The sequence below is a fragment of the Clinocottus analis genome, unplaced genomic scaffold (genome assembly GCF_023055335.1).
Source record: "Clinocottus analis isolate CAN_PGR_092001 unplaced genomic scaffold, fCliAna1.0.p SCAF_4, whole genome shotgun sequence".
Lineage (NCBI taxonomy): Eukaryota > Metazoa > Chordata > Actinopteri > Perciformes > Cottidae > Clinocottus > Clinocottus analis.
This window is the reverse complement of record NW_027176153.1, coordinates 5,946,707-5,961,509: the sequence shown is the minus strand read 5'-3', so window position 1 is coordinate 5,961,509 and position 14,803 is coordinate 5,946,707. Positions and strand designations below refer to the sequence as shown.

Sequence of the window (14,803 nt, the reverse complement as noted above, 5' to 3'; positions counted from 1 at the left end):
AGCTTATAGCCCATGGAGCAATGGGCTTTTGGAAAGACATAATCAAACCCTCACTGAAATCTTGTTGAAGGTAAAGAGGGACAATGGATGTGACTGGAAGGTGGCCCTCGACTGGGCCCTGATGGCAAAGAACTCTATGCACATTGTGCATGGCTACGGTCCCTACCAGCTGGTATTTGGCCAGAACCCAAATCTCTCTTTAGTTCTCACTAAAGAGAGATTTATGAGTACTTGGATAGCCCAGCATGTCACGACATTACATACTGCAAGAAGAACGTTTACAGAAGCTGAGTGCTCTGAAAGGATACAGAGAGCCCTTCGCAAACAACTACGGCCCATTGATGACCGATACGAAACAGGAGACAAAGTCTACTTGAAACGGGTGGATTGTACAGAATGGAAAGGTCCACGTGTGGTCATTGGCCAAGATGGTGTGGTGATATTTGTGAGGCACGGAAGCACTTACATTTGGGTACATCACTCCAGACTTCGAAAAGTAGATCACCCATAAGCAGTGCCGAGAGAAAGGGAAATTTTGCTGGAAGTGACTAAACATCCTACCACATTATCAAAACCTGGCTTCAATCTTCACATTAACAGAACCTGGCTTTAATGAGAATCATTATGACAATGAAAACGAAAGAGAGGAGGAGACACCTACAAATGGTGAGGAAAACAGCGAACCCTCTCACACACCAAGACAGCCAGAAGGAGAAAGTCATGTTCAATTTGACGCATCACCAACATCTCATCACATCGCATCACAACCACAACCTGTGAAGACTTAGGTCTGAAACCTGGACAGGTCGTCACATACACAGATAGTGAGAGTGGCCAAATACGCACAGGAAAAATCTTCAGCAGGGCAGGAAAAGCCACTGGAACATACAAATACTGGTATAATTTGGAGTACATTGAGCCTGAGGAAATTATTGTCACTACCAGTTCTGTTGATTTAGGACGAGTACACAATAATCAAGTGGTCCCATGTTGAATTAGGTGCTAGTCATCCTGGAAAAGACATACTTATTGTGAATGATGATGCCTTTATGTCTGCCAAACACAACGAACTCAGCAATTGGAGAAAGAATGATGTGTTTGAAGAATTGAAAGATGAAGGCCAGAAATGCATCTCTACGAGGTGGGTGTGCACACTCAAGGAGACACCTGATGGTGTTACACTGAAAGCTAGATTAGTTGCAAAAGGCTTTGAAGAAATGTACACCCAAGAGTTCCCAAAAAACTCCCCGACATGTGCCTCAGAGTCTCTAAAAATGATTATGGCAGTGATATGTCAGAAGAAATGGCAGCTTAACTCTATGGACATTAAAGCAGCCTTTTTACAAGGTCCGTTGACCCGAAATGTCTATATCCCCCCCCCCCCCCAAGAATCTCAGAACAAATGAATCCTATGGAAGTAAAAAAAGTGTGTTTATGGCTTGGCAGATGCTTCTCTGTATTGGTACAACAGAGTGAAAGACACTATGCAGCAACTGCTCCCAGTTGCTGCATAGTGTGCTACTGCATCACAGTTTGATCCAGTGTTCTACTGGCTGGATGACTCCTGCAACGTGATGAAACTCCTTGCTTGTGACGTGAATGACTTCATCTGGGGTGGTTCAGAAACATTCTCCACAACAGTCATCCCTCACTTGAAAGTTGCTTTTCAAGTTGGACGTGAAGAGCACAACAGCTTCAGCTACATTGGAATGGAGGTTCACTCTTTGGAGGATGAAATACAAGTGTAACAAATTTACATCAAGAATCTACAACCCATTCCTGTGGATCTCAACAGAGCCACACAGCGAGAGGCTCCTCTAACAGACACTGAAACTGACATGTTAAAGTCAAAGATTGGCCAAATATTGTGGGTAGCAAGGCAGAGTAGACCCTAGATAATGTGTGACATATCCATCCTATCATAAAGTACAAAGCATGCTACTGTTCAGACTCTACAATGTGCAAACAAACTTGTCAGGAAACTGAAATCAGAATTGGTGACCTTGGGGTTTCAGCAGTTGGGAAAAGACAGCTCGCTGAAACTAGTGGTGTTTAGTGATTCCTCGATGGGGAACTTTCCAGACGGAGACACTCAGGCGGACAACTGGTCATGCTTATGGAGAGAATGGACAGTTTTCACCTGTAGCAGGAGAGACTTTGGCACTTGCGAATGGCATTGACAGTGCAGTCTTTTCGGCTAAACTCTATTCCGAACTGGTGATTGCACACGGAACAATTTGCCCATTGTCTGTGCAACAGACGATTACTCTCTTCTTGATGCGATCAAGTCCACCAAAAGCGTGACTGAAAAAAGACACAGCTCGTTGACTGCTTGACTAAGAAGGTGACATCTGCACTTGGTCTGCTGAGAGCTCTCAGTGAAGGTGTCTGGCAACTTAAAGGCTAAAGGACCTAATCACAAAAAGCCTACCTTCAAACTCTATTCATTAAAGTTGCTAGTTGCTAGAAAATGTTTATCTGTTTAAGCTTTTAGAAAAAACAAATGTTTGTTTTTCTGTAACTGTTTTTCCTTTAAAAAGAAAGGGGAGTTTGTGAAGTATTCAGTTTAGTGCGCATGCGCAAGTTCAGTCTGGTTCAAGAGGAACGTATCTAACATACCAGTGGTTATTATTGGCTTGAAGTAAAGCTTTAATCATCTACTGTTGTCACTGGAATTATTGAGTTAACACATGATACCATGTATCCTAACAAGATGTCCAGGGCTTTTGGAAGAAAAACAGCCCCACAACATCAAACCATCACCATACTTTCTCTCTATGGCTATCTTTCTGTCTACACCAAATCCACCTTTGATGTTTGTTGCCAAAAAGCTTCATTTTGGTCTCATCTGACCATATAACCCGGTCTCATTGAAGTCCCAGTAATGTTTGACAAACTGTAGGTGCTTTAGTTTGTTGTTGATTGACAGCAGGGGCTTTTTTCTGGTAACCCTCCCAAACAACTTGTGATGATGTAGGTGGCGTCTGATGGTAGTTTTGGAGACTTTATGACTACAATTTAATGATTTGATTCCGCAAACTGTCTTTTAACTTGGATCACGATTCCTCTGCGACTCTCCGGCCGTCTGAAACCTCGCGGTCCATCGGATGAATGTTAAAAACCTGTTTGATTCTCAATGTACTGACCTTCAAGACTGACTTTTTTCAAGACTCAACTAACCTCTGTAATTCTCCAGCTGTGATCCATGGAGGTTCTTTAGCCAGTGGAACCATCCTCCTCATGGTGCATGGGGTCAATGTGATCAATGTTATTTTAACTAGTGTTCCCCATAAATATTCTTCTGCCAGGCAATGGGTTCTGGTCTTAAATGAGATTGGCGGCTTTTTAAAAAAAATTTTTAATTTCAACTGTGCAAGCATTGCGCAGTTGCAATTAAATATATAACTACATTCAGGACATTAAAAGGCTAAAGCTGAGCATTTTCTCAGTGAAACATCAAACAACCTAAACAATCCAAGACTGTTTCGGAAGACAATGAAATCTTTATCTGGAATTGGAATGGTATTGAGCTTCCCCCTTGCATTGTCAAGGACTCAAGCATTAAAAGGTAATAAACATTTTTATTGAATCTTTGGACAACAAAACTGTCTGTTGGTTTAAAAATTATTCATCAAACAGATCACAGCGTGTCCAAGCTAAAGGCATCGCCTCTAGCTCTCTTAAAGTAAAAAAGGGTGTGCCACATGGGTCGGTCCTAGGACCACTTTTATTCACAATTCATATAAACAGTATCAGTCAAAAAATGTGCCAAATGCAAATGTTCACTTTCATGCAGATGATACTGTTCTTTACTGCTCTGCTCCTACACATTATTAGGCTCTCTTTTAGTTGCAAAAAGCCTTTGATACTGTTTAACACACTTTGCATGAGTTGAAATTAATTTTGAATCCTGACAACACAAAACTGATGATATTTTCAAACTCAAACAAAATGCCACTGAACCTTCCAGCTATAATTACATTTTAGGGCATGTGATTGAGCCTGTATCGTCATATAAATACTTGGGATTCTTAATTGATGACTCTCTCTCTCTCTTAAATCTCACAATCAGCAACTTGTGAAGAAGCAGGTAGGGCTGGGTTTCTATTTCAGAAATAAGTCTTGTTTTTCTTTTGATGCTAAAAAGAGACTTGTTGCAGTTACTTTTATGTCTGTGATTGATTATGGTGATGTTTTATACATGCATGCATCTTCTCAATGTCTTCAATTCAATTCAATTCAGTTTATTTTGTATAGCCCAAAATCACAAATACAAGATTTGCCTCGGAGGGCTTTACAATCTTTATACATGACATCCCTGTCCCAGAACCTCACATTGGATCAGGAAAAACTCCCCCAAATAAAGATAGTAAAACCCTTTAACAGGGGGGGAAAAAGGGAAGAAACCTGAGGGAGAGCAACAGAGGAGGATCCCTCTCCCAGGATGCACAGAAGCAATAGATGTCATGAGACCAGAATGAACAACGTAACAGAGTTGCAACACATTGATATAATAAAGACACTAGTGTCTACCATGGAGCATTGAGGATTATAACAAATCTTAAAGTCCTTACTCACCATTGTTCCCTGTATGCTAGGGTTGGTTGGCCTGCATTGTCCATCTGTAGACTAAATCATTGGTATGTCCTTATTTAGGAAGCAATTCTTAATGTACTTCCATCTGTGTAAATGAATTCATCAGAAAAATGCTGGAAGCTACCATCTTCGCTCTGTGACAAATGTTTAAGTCTTACTCTTGCTAGCTGTCCCCAACGTCCGTCTAGAAATGGGAAAAGGGGGTTTTAGATTTGCTGCTCCCGCGGCTTGGAATTTGCTACAGGAGCTGGTCTCTTTGGTTTTTTGTAAAAATAGATTAAAATAGTTGGAGAAAGGGTTATCTGGATGTAGATGTTTTTGAATGACGAATGTGCACCCGTGTGAACTAGGACGTGATGACTGGAGTTTTGGTTATGGTTTTACTACTGCGTTCCAAAAATGTTCTATTACTGTTTTATCTTGTATGTCTGAAACTTTGTGAAACTATGTAACACTGCTGTCTTGTCCAAGACACTCTTGTGAAAGAGCTTTTTAATTTGTATTGCCTTGACAGTGAAAAGGGTTATTTTCAACTGTTGAGAGATTTTCTTATATCCATTTTCTGATTTGTGCAGCTCAACAACTTTTCCTTGCAGATACTCGCTGTTTTCTTTGGTTTTTCTCATAGTGATGCATGATACTAGCTACACTAGCTTGTATCACCTCATATTTAAACCCCAGTCGAACAGGAAGTCATGGTTTACCAGTTAAGAGTTCCTAATCAAACAGGTTAACTTTGGATTTTAATCTTGAGATTTTCTCAGGGTGCCAATAATTATGGCACATATTTAGGAGACAGATTTACCCCGCGACCCTAATGAGGATGAGCGGTCAAGATAATGGATGGATGGATGGATGGATGGATTTAGGAGAAAAATATTATATGTAAAAAAAAAATGTTTCTTTCAAAAATTTTATTTTTATTTATTTCAATGAAAAGGCATGACTGTTGTCAATATTTTGAGTAAAAGACCAAAAGGATAAACAGCAAAAAAAATTCACAGCCTGTTTTGGTCATATTTACTAATGGTGCCAATAATTCTGGAGGGCACTTTAGGACGAGTTGGGGAAACAAATAGTTTTTCACAAAATTAATAATGGCGTCAAATTGAAGTAAGTGGAGCTAATTGCTCTCTCAGGCTTTTTTTGTAGAGCACACACTGAGGCTGGTTTGGTCACACAACTGGACATATGTGCCAAATTTCAGGTCTATCACACATTGTGAGTGAAAACTGTGTGCTTTCACAACTCAAGGGTTGTTGAAATTATGTTGAGTTTTGTAGGGGGCAAATTTCCATTTTGATGGATCAAAATCAAAGTATATAACTACATTCAGGACATTAAATGTGTGTGCCATATTTGGGTCTGTTGTGAGCATTTCTAGCACTTTAAAATCATCTTTGTTTTTGAAAAACCCTTCCATCCCTCAAATGCATCTTTGTTGTTCACTGTGAAGAACAGGTTGCCTCGGCAACAGCGTTACACGAAACCTCAAATGCAGGGCGGGCCGCTCAGCACACTGCAAGAGCAGGGTACAGGTATAAACCCTAGGTATTGTTGAGTTCCTCTTCCTCACCTTGAAAGAGGTACTCTTCTGTGTTCATGTCGGGATTGTCGGTGATAATATCGAATGGGGACCTCCCAGCCATCATCTCAAACATCAGCACGCCAAGAGCCCACCAGTCTACACTGAAGCCTGGGTTGGCACACAACAATAAGAGGTTATTCTTCACACACACACACACACACACACACACACACACACACACACACATTTATATATATATATATACACACACACACACACACACACACACACACACACATATATATATGTGTGTGTGTGTGTGTGTGTGTGGCATGAAAAGACTCATCTATCAGACACTTATCAGTATTATTCACAAACTGAGGCTGGGTTTGGTCACCAGTAAAAACATTTTTTATGTACATACACTGCCACAAAAGCCAGGCTCAGACTACAGGAGTTTTAAAATCCTAGCCGGTTTTGAAATTGTGTTGCATCACTCATTTGGGAGAACGTTCATAGATCCCTCTATAATCCCATACAGTACAAGATCTGAAAATAATGGTGCATCTTTTTCTGCCACACAGCAGGATTTTATTAAGATTATAGTGCCAGAGGGAGTGGCGCACTACCTTAAATAATCTATCTCACGTGATTTCATTGGGAAGCAGATGAGACCACAACAGAGACTGATGTGGCACGAAAAACTTTCTGTAGTAATTTAATCATCAAGATTTTATCTCCAAAATATCATTCATGTTGTATCATGTTTGAAAATAACTGGGGTGCCTCAAATGAAAAAGTTTGGAAACTCTTTACATTACCAGATAATCCACTGCAACTCCTGTACTCACCGTAGTCTTCTCCTCTTAGGATCTCGGGTGCAATGTAGTTGGGTGTTCCACAAAAGGTACTGGTCGTGTCACCTGGTCTGATCCCCTCCTGGAGGATGGGGGGGAGAGGAGGGAGGTTAGGATGCGCAACAACCAGAACGTTGGACAGAAAAGCAGAGACAGATGCAAAAATACATGTGTGTCTTACCTTGCACATGCCGTAGTCTGTGAGCTTGATGTGTCCCTGATGATCCAAGAGAACGTTGTCCAGCTTCAGGTCTCGGTAAATGATGCCCTTTTCATGCAGGAAGTTCAGGGCGATACAGATTTCAGCAGCATAAAATCTGTGAAGGAGAAAAGAGAGATAAAGCAATTGGGTAATAAAATAGATAAAATCTGCCGAAACCCCAATTCATCTAAAGACATGAGCCAGCAATGTCACAGATTCCATGTTTGGAAAAAGCTCAATGAGAAGATTGCCATAGTTGCTGAGCATATGCTTCCAGGGGATATCCCCTTTCCATTCTGAACACTGAGTTTTCTTCTAGAGGCACGGTGGAAGAAACACAACACCAGCACTGACAGATAATAATTAAGTATCTCCTAATTATTGTAGGTAAAAACCAAGCGTGTTTCAGCCGGAAGCTGGCATCAGCAATGTCACTGTAAAACGACAATGGCTACTAGCTGAATTGCATTCACTTCTGCCTGGAGTATTATTCATTAAAAAAGCAAAAGCAGCAAGTTAAGCTTATACGCTCAGCATTCCTTCAGTAGCGAACACAACATTGAAATTTTTACGCGAGTTAATGATGTTGCCAACTTACTCTACTAATGTTAGCTTCACAGATTTCTACCATAGACTATAAATGATAAATAACCATAGTCACGAAGACATCACCTAATGGTTTATGGACTGCCGTTTTGAAGCCTTGACTTCGGCAATTTATTTTTCAGGAGACCAAAAAGGCTACAGTTGACTTTCACACGGTAAAAGGGTAAACGTTGTAAAATCACCACTCTAAACACTCAACAAATTCACGACTGCTTGCAGTCCTGGCTCCTCAATGGTGGAATGAACTCCCCATTGACATCAGGACAACAGAAAGTGTCTACATCTTTCATCGCAAACTAAAAACACAACTTTTTTGACTATACCGTGAATAAGGAAGGTAGAGCAATAGTAGCACGGTAGTAGCGCCTAAATGTCTCTTACTGATAGCACTTTGTAGTTTGACTTTATTGAAGAAATCGTACCTTCCTGATCCTTGTTGTTCCGAGTTTGTACTCACGGTTGAATGCATTTAATGTAAGTCGCTTTGGATAAAAGCGTCAGCTAAATGTAATCTCATGAAATCGAGGGGTATCTTGACAAAGAAAAGGCCCAAAGACCCACACCAAACATAATAAAACATACAACAATATTTTCAAAAATAAGGAAGCCTAACAAGATAACCAAGAGATGAGAAACAAATTAGATGATAGATACTTGTTTTTAGTGTATGTTACAGCTGATTTACGACATGGGTTGGCACCAACCCATTACCACAAGATATGGTAACAGAAAGCTAACACAAAAGAAAGGTTAAGGCCTTTCAGGCTTTGCTTTTCAATACCGGAGGTTGCCGCCTTGTTTTATGTAGAAACATAACATTTTAGAAACCTTTATCTATTTCCTACTCCTCCTGAAAACAAGTATCACTATTACACAACGTGAACAGCCTACACAACCTAAAAAGTAAGAAAATCTAAAAAGGTAAAAAGAAGTCAAATTTTGATTGCAGCTGGCCGATGCTACGCTGTGAATGGACAGTATGCGCTCGAAGGGCAGGGCTCACTTAAAGTTATTTAAGATAATGTAAATGTACGTACTTGCTAATGGTAATTTAAAGCTGTCTAATAAACTTTGTTGCCTCAACTCCATGTGTCGCAGTATGCTTTCGACCAAATGGTTATTGGTTACCGCTGGTTAATCACTGAGTTTTGAGGTGTAAAAAGGCTTTCATAAGTACAGCTATAATACAAAGATAAATATCCTTATGATGAACATTTTTACAGGACACATTACTCTAAAAGCCTCCAGTTTAGCCATAATTGGATGTACTTGGTGTGAGTCAGTAGCATTTCGTCTCAATGTGTAGATAGTGTAAATTATGTCTCTGGGAGAAAAGGCCTACATTAACAGTGATGAGCCTGCCATTCTCTGTTTGCCTGCTGTAAATCTATGGTTGTTAAAAACTGAGGAAAAGACTGTGGAAGGATGTTTGACAGGGAAGTCACAAATCCCACACTGCTCCCCCACGCTTTCACTGTAACAGCCTCCATTGTACGTCGTTGTTTCACTGCTAGCGTCAGACTGATAGGCGCTGCGTCCTATCAGCAGCACCATCCATCGGCCACCGTCCCGCCTCCCCCACGGCATGGGGGAAATGCGGCAGAGCTCTCTCTAAGAAAGCTGCTCATGAATATGTACAATCATTATGAGTGATTAACATGCTGCTTTGCACATGTACAGTCACTGTCTCCAGAATACAGATTGCAGGGGCCGATAGGAGCCCAACGGTGCCTTTCTAAATTACCCAGCCTTTGATCCAGCATTTATCAGAGCCGCAGTTGGAATGCCCCGCAAGTACAGAGGCACAATGAATTATGGGTGCTCATTATATTTCTCAGAGATGGAAAAATATGTGTTAAGTTGGATTTTAGCAGCGTTGCCGCTTCCATGAAGAGCTGTTAAAGAATCTCATTGAGCATACGTTTGTAAGGAGTACTTGGACCAAGTATGTTGTTGAGGAACAATTTTCGCTGGGCCCAAACAAAGTGCATAGAAAAGCATATTCCACCAAGCTTCGACTCACTCCTGCTGTCCTATACGGCAAAAAGCCAGACGCTTTTATGAAGCGGATGGTATATGACGAAAAAGAATGACAATGTTCACACTCAGGAGTGGATTGGCCAGAGTACCAGGAGTTTTCCCGGTGGGCCGGTCAGTAATGGGTCGGCATGGCAGTGGCTTTTTTTTTTTGGATGAAAAGACGCGCAAGAGCCCAGTGACCCTATGATAGGCCCCAGTAGTCCCGCCCAGTGTTCCCTCTAAGCTGCGCGCAGGCCAGTCGAAGTGGCCTCGCAATAGATTTTTCAGACCGCGCACATTTTTCAGACCACACAAATGTTTTTTTTTTTATAGGTTTAAAATCTTTTTTGCGCTGAGATAGGAGTGAGCCATCTCCGCAATAGAAGATCTTTGATGTGACGTGTCGATCTTCTTGGCCAATCAGCGTCCCCTTTCTCGACACGCACTCTCTGTGCGTCTGTTTAGGCTACTCTTGGCGGGCCCTGCTCCACCAGTTATAGGCTACCATGGCGAAAGAAAGGCAGAGCAGGTGCCCCAGAAAAAAGTCTGCCTAATGTTCAAACATGAGTGGCTAGATGAAATAGTCCAAACTGACAAAGGTAGGATGAAACTTTTAGACATATTTTACATGTTTTGTAACTGCAGTCAAGCGAGCCCTCATCCGACGAGTGAGCCGCACGCATGAAAATAAATGACCGTCTATTCCTGGTGTTACAGTATGGTGGTCTACGGTGGCTTAGATAATTTTAAAAAAGCATTTAAACGTAATTTCCCAATATCTCAATATTTCAAACAGCTATAAAAACAGATCCTTAAATTTGTAAAGTAAAATGATGCTATGAGATTTTACTGTACAGTTTTGGAGAAAAGTGACTTCCAAGTCAGCTTCAAATGACATAATGATATTCATAATTTAACAATTTCCAATATTCAAACTGCTATAAAACAGATCCTTATATTTGTAAAGTAAAATTACAATTCAGTCTTGTTCAGGAGGACCTCTGCTATGTACAAGGCCATGAGATATTATTGTACAGTTTTGGAGAAAAGTGACTTTAAATGATATTCATCATTTCACAATATTCAAACAGCTATAAAAGCAGATCCTTAAAATTGTAGTAAAGCCTTGGAGTAACGCAACTAAAGCCTGAACAAGACTGCCTTGAAATTTTACTTCACAAATTATAGGATCTGATCTGGGTCCCTCTCAGGAGGTGTCGTCGGACACTAAGAGTGAGGTTCCTGCTGCCATAGTAGTACAGGAGGGGGAGGAGGAGATTGGTGGTGGTGATAGCAGGTGTGTGTGCTAGCTAACATGTTGTAGATAAACACTCATTCATTAAATGTTCAGAAACTTTGTCTATAAACTTTACTTGACATAATAGATAGTGTGTGGTGTAAATCTAGTTTGAAAGGGTTGAAAATGATATCCTATCCTGTTCATTTAACCACTATCCTCTTGTTCATTTAACCACTATTTTATGGTGGTGGGGTTTGAGCATGCAGATCTGTTTTTTTTAATTATTTTTTTACAATTTTTATAATTATAAATCAGGTCACCAGAGTTAAAGTGTTTTAAGTATTAATACACTTTTTTTAAGCCCACTGTCTAATTTGTTCAAATATGTTTGACCTTTTTTTCTGTCAGTGTTTATAATATATTCCCCTTGCTTTTCTTTTTTTGAACACTTATTTATGGAAAATTTCAGATTAAATTACATCAAATAAGAGACAAGGAGACAATGACCCATTTCACAATATACAGTTAACACTAATGAAACACTAATAAACTACTGTTACAATTAAACATCTGCATACATATTAGGGGTGTTTAAACATATTCCGTACTATTTCTCTACTTTTCAGGTCCAGGTTTGTGCCCAGTACATCATCTCCCTCACCAGAGATCCCAAGCCCACCCATTAATTATTTCACCCGTCCCAACCCGAACACCCTTCAGCTATTTTTTAACCATCACCCTCAACAATCAACAAGTAACCCCAAACGGCAGAACGTTTTCCACTGCGAGGATGGCACACTTCGAAAGTGGCTTTCATACAGTCAGGGACGCCACACACTGTTTTGCTTCGTTTGCACAGCATTTGCCAAGACCACTGACAAAAGTCAATTCATTACAGGAATGACAGATTGGAAACATTATGGGCAGTGCGTAGAAGAGCATAAAGGCAGTAAGGCACACAAGGATTGTGCAGAAGCCTACATGCTGAAGGCTTGCAAAGCTGACATGAGGAGTTTGCTTACTGGCAACCAGATGTCTGTTCACAGAGAACAAGTGAGAAAAAGGTGGCAGGTTCTGGAGCGTATAGTGGACATAGTTAAAATAATTGGCAAGCGGGGGCTTAGTTACAGGCACCAAGAGAATGAGGCAGCATACACTCTTGAAGATACCACTCTTGTTGCATTTAGTGTGAACATAGCATTAGTTTGTTTAATTACTTCTCAACCTCTGAAAATGAGGATGACTGTGAAAATGGGTGTAAATCCTAGATTGTTAATATGGTATTTTCGTTATATCTATTGAATTAAAGCGGAAAGTCTACACTTCAACCAAAAATTGACTGCTTCAATTGCATAATGAGGCACCATTTTGAAAAATTGTGTGACAGACAGTCCAAATATTTTGACTGTATTTGTTTAGAAATACTAACTGGACACATTTCATCTCTGATATAAGTTATGATCCTGACTAACAAAATATCCATGTGGAAGTATTAAAGTAGACAAGCTAGTAGTGTCTATACATGTACCTTGCATGCTCTTCAGGGAGCTTCCTTTGTCGTTGCATATGAAACATCAAGTCCCCACCGTTGACATATTCAATCACCAGAAATAACCTGCAAAGCAGAGTGCGATGAAAAAATCCATCAGTACACCATTGATGTTGTTTCGGAAATAGCTTTAACAGAAAATGTGAAAAGATATCAAATATACAAGAGCTCCTGTTTCTTGGGAAGGCATATATTTTACGTTTCAATTATTAGCAATGTTAAATGTTGAGTCTTAAAGGGCATCCTGCCAAAATGTCATCTTTTGTTTTAATTTTCTGAACAAATTGATAAAGTGACCAAAACCTAGCACGCGTCCACCTACTAACAAAGTGTTTTTGTGGTTTCAGTAGAGTAGGTTATTCATTAATGAAATATGCAAATGCGATTGGAAAATGTATTAAAACTAGGGCTGGGCAAAGTTGAAAAAATTTAACCAATTAATCGCATGATATTTCTGCGATTAATCGCATTATGCGCCACATTCAATAACAAAGTAAAAACTAGTGTATTGCATGCTTTTATCTCGTGAGTAATGTTATCAGAACAATATAACAGGAACTCTGGGAGCAACAGCAAGTTAACGCAAATACATATATATTATATAAATCTGTTTTCTTTTTTTTTTAACCGAAGAAACATTTGTATTTTATCAGGGAACAACATAAACAGTGTGTTCAGTAGTTAGGGTACCTGTGAGGGACAAGCCAATCCTTCTTTTGTCCATGTTCGGTTTGTTGCTGTCACCCCCGTACTGAAAAGAACCTGGTCTTGATCTCGACATCCCCAACAACTCCAATCTCCCCTACCTGTCCAAAATCCTTGAAAGATCTGTTGCATCTCAACTCAAATTCCACCTCAATCTCCATAATCTCTATGAACCCTTCCAATCCGTTCAAAACACAGCACTGAAACCGCCCTACTGAGAATCACTAATGACATACTTCTCTCTGCTAATTCTGGCTTCCTCACCATCCTCATCCTCCTTGACCTCAGCGCCGCCTTTGACACCATCAACTACTCCATCCTCCTCCGTCTCCAGCACTCCCTTGGCATAACTGGCACTGCCCTCTCCTGGTTCACCTCCTATCTCTCAGGCCGACATCAATTCATTGCCATTAACAACTGTAAATCCTCCACCTCCCCAGTCTCCCACGGTGTCCCCCAAGGTTCCGTCCTTGGTCCCTTCCTCTTCATCATCTACATCATTCCCCTTGGACAAATCATCCGCCGACATGGTATCAATTTCCACTGCTACGCCGACGACAACCAGCTCTACCTATCATCCAAGACCATCACCTCTGCCACCCACTCCACTCTCACCACCTGTCTCAATGGAATAAAATTATGGATGCAACAAAACTTTCTCAAACTCAACGCCAACAAATCTGAAATACTCATCATCGGACCTAACAACCTCACCCGCTCCACCCAGACCTTCGCTCTGAACATTGAAGGCACCCACTCCACCCAGGTCCGCAACCTCGGCATCATCCTTGGCCCCAGCCTCTCTTTCCTCCCCCAGGCCAACCACATCACCAAAACTGCCTTCTTTCACCTCAGGAACATTGCACGCCTCCAACCCTCCCTGTCCTCTGCCACCACCGAAATTTTCATCCACGCCCTCATAACATCCAGGCTCGACTACTGCAACACCATCCTCTACGGCTCACCCACCAAAATCCTCAATAAACTTCAATATGTCCAAAACTCTGCCGCTCGACTGTTCACCTCCACAAGACGCTATGATCATATCACCCCGGTCCTTCACAACCTCCACTGGCTCCCCGTCAAGTACAGGATAGACTACAAACTGCTATTCATCACCTACAAAGCCCTAAAAAACCTCGGCCCTCCCTACCTTGCTGACCTCCTCCCCCCCCACGCCCCAACCCGTTGCCTCAGGTCTGCCGGCACAACCACTGTAAAGAACATCAGGACTAAGCGCCGTCCTGGGGCAACAGGGCCTTCTTAGCTGCTGCACCCCCCTCTGGAACACCCTCCCCAACCACAACTGTCAGGCTCCCATCCTACCATCATTCAAGCAAGCCCTCAAAATACACCTCTTCCAACTTGCTTTCACCTGATAAACCTCTGCACCTGCCCTCCGCGCTGCCCCACCCAGCCTCTTCTGTTTACTTCTCATTATTTCTTTATTACTTTAAATATTCTGTTGTCTTTTGTTTGCTCTTGTCTTCCCGTTTGTGTT

The 14,803-nt window shown here is 41.2% G+C and overlaps 1 protein-coding gene and 1 long non-coding RNA gene across 5 annotated transcripts in view; one reads left to right on the top strand and one right to left on the bottom strand.

Moving 5' to 3' along the window:
* prkcz (protein kinase C, zeta) overlaps nucleotides 1–14,803 on the bottom strand; it is a 150,769-nt gene that overhangs the window by 44,104 nt on the left and 91,862 nt on the right. For all 4 annotated transcript variants that reach the window (XM_068596888.1, XM_068596889.1, XM_068596890.1 and 1 more), the window contains 4 exons: nucleotides 12,577–12,663; nucleotides 7,163–7,298; nucleotides 6,976–7,063; nucleotides 6,173–6,292 (listed from right to left, as the gene is read on the bottom strand). In XM_068596888.1, coding sequence (XP_068452989.1) covers nucleotides 6,173–6,292; nucleotides 6,976–7,063; nucleotides 7,163–7,298; nucleotides 12,577–12,663 — 431 coding nt within the window. The remainder of the gene's footprint in view (nucleotides 1–6,172; nucleotides 6,293–6,975; nucleotides 7,064–7,162; nucleotides 7,299–12,576; nucleotides 12,664–14,803) is intronic.
* Nucleotides 6,069–7,170, top strand: LOC137799967 (uncharacterized). The gene is made up of 2 exons (XR_011079470.1): nucleotides 6,069–6,317; nucleotides 6,995–7,170. It is a non-coding gene; the product is annotated as an uncharacterized lncRNA (long non-coding RNA).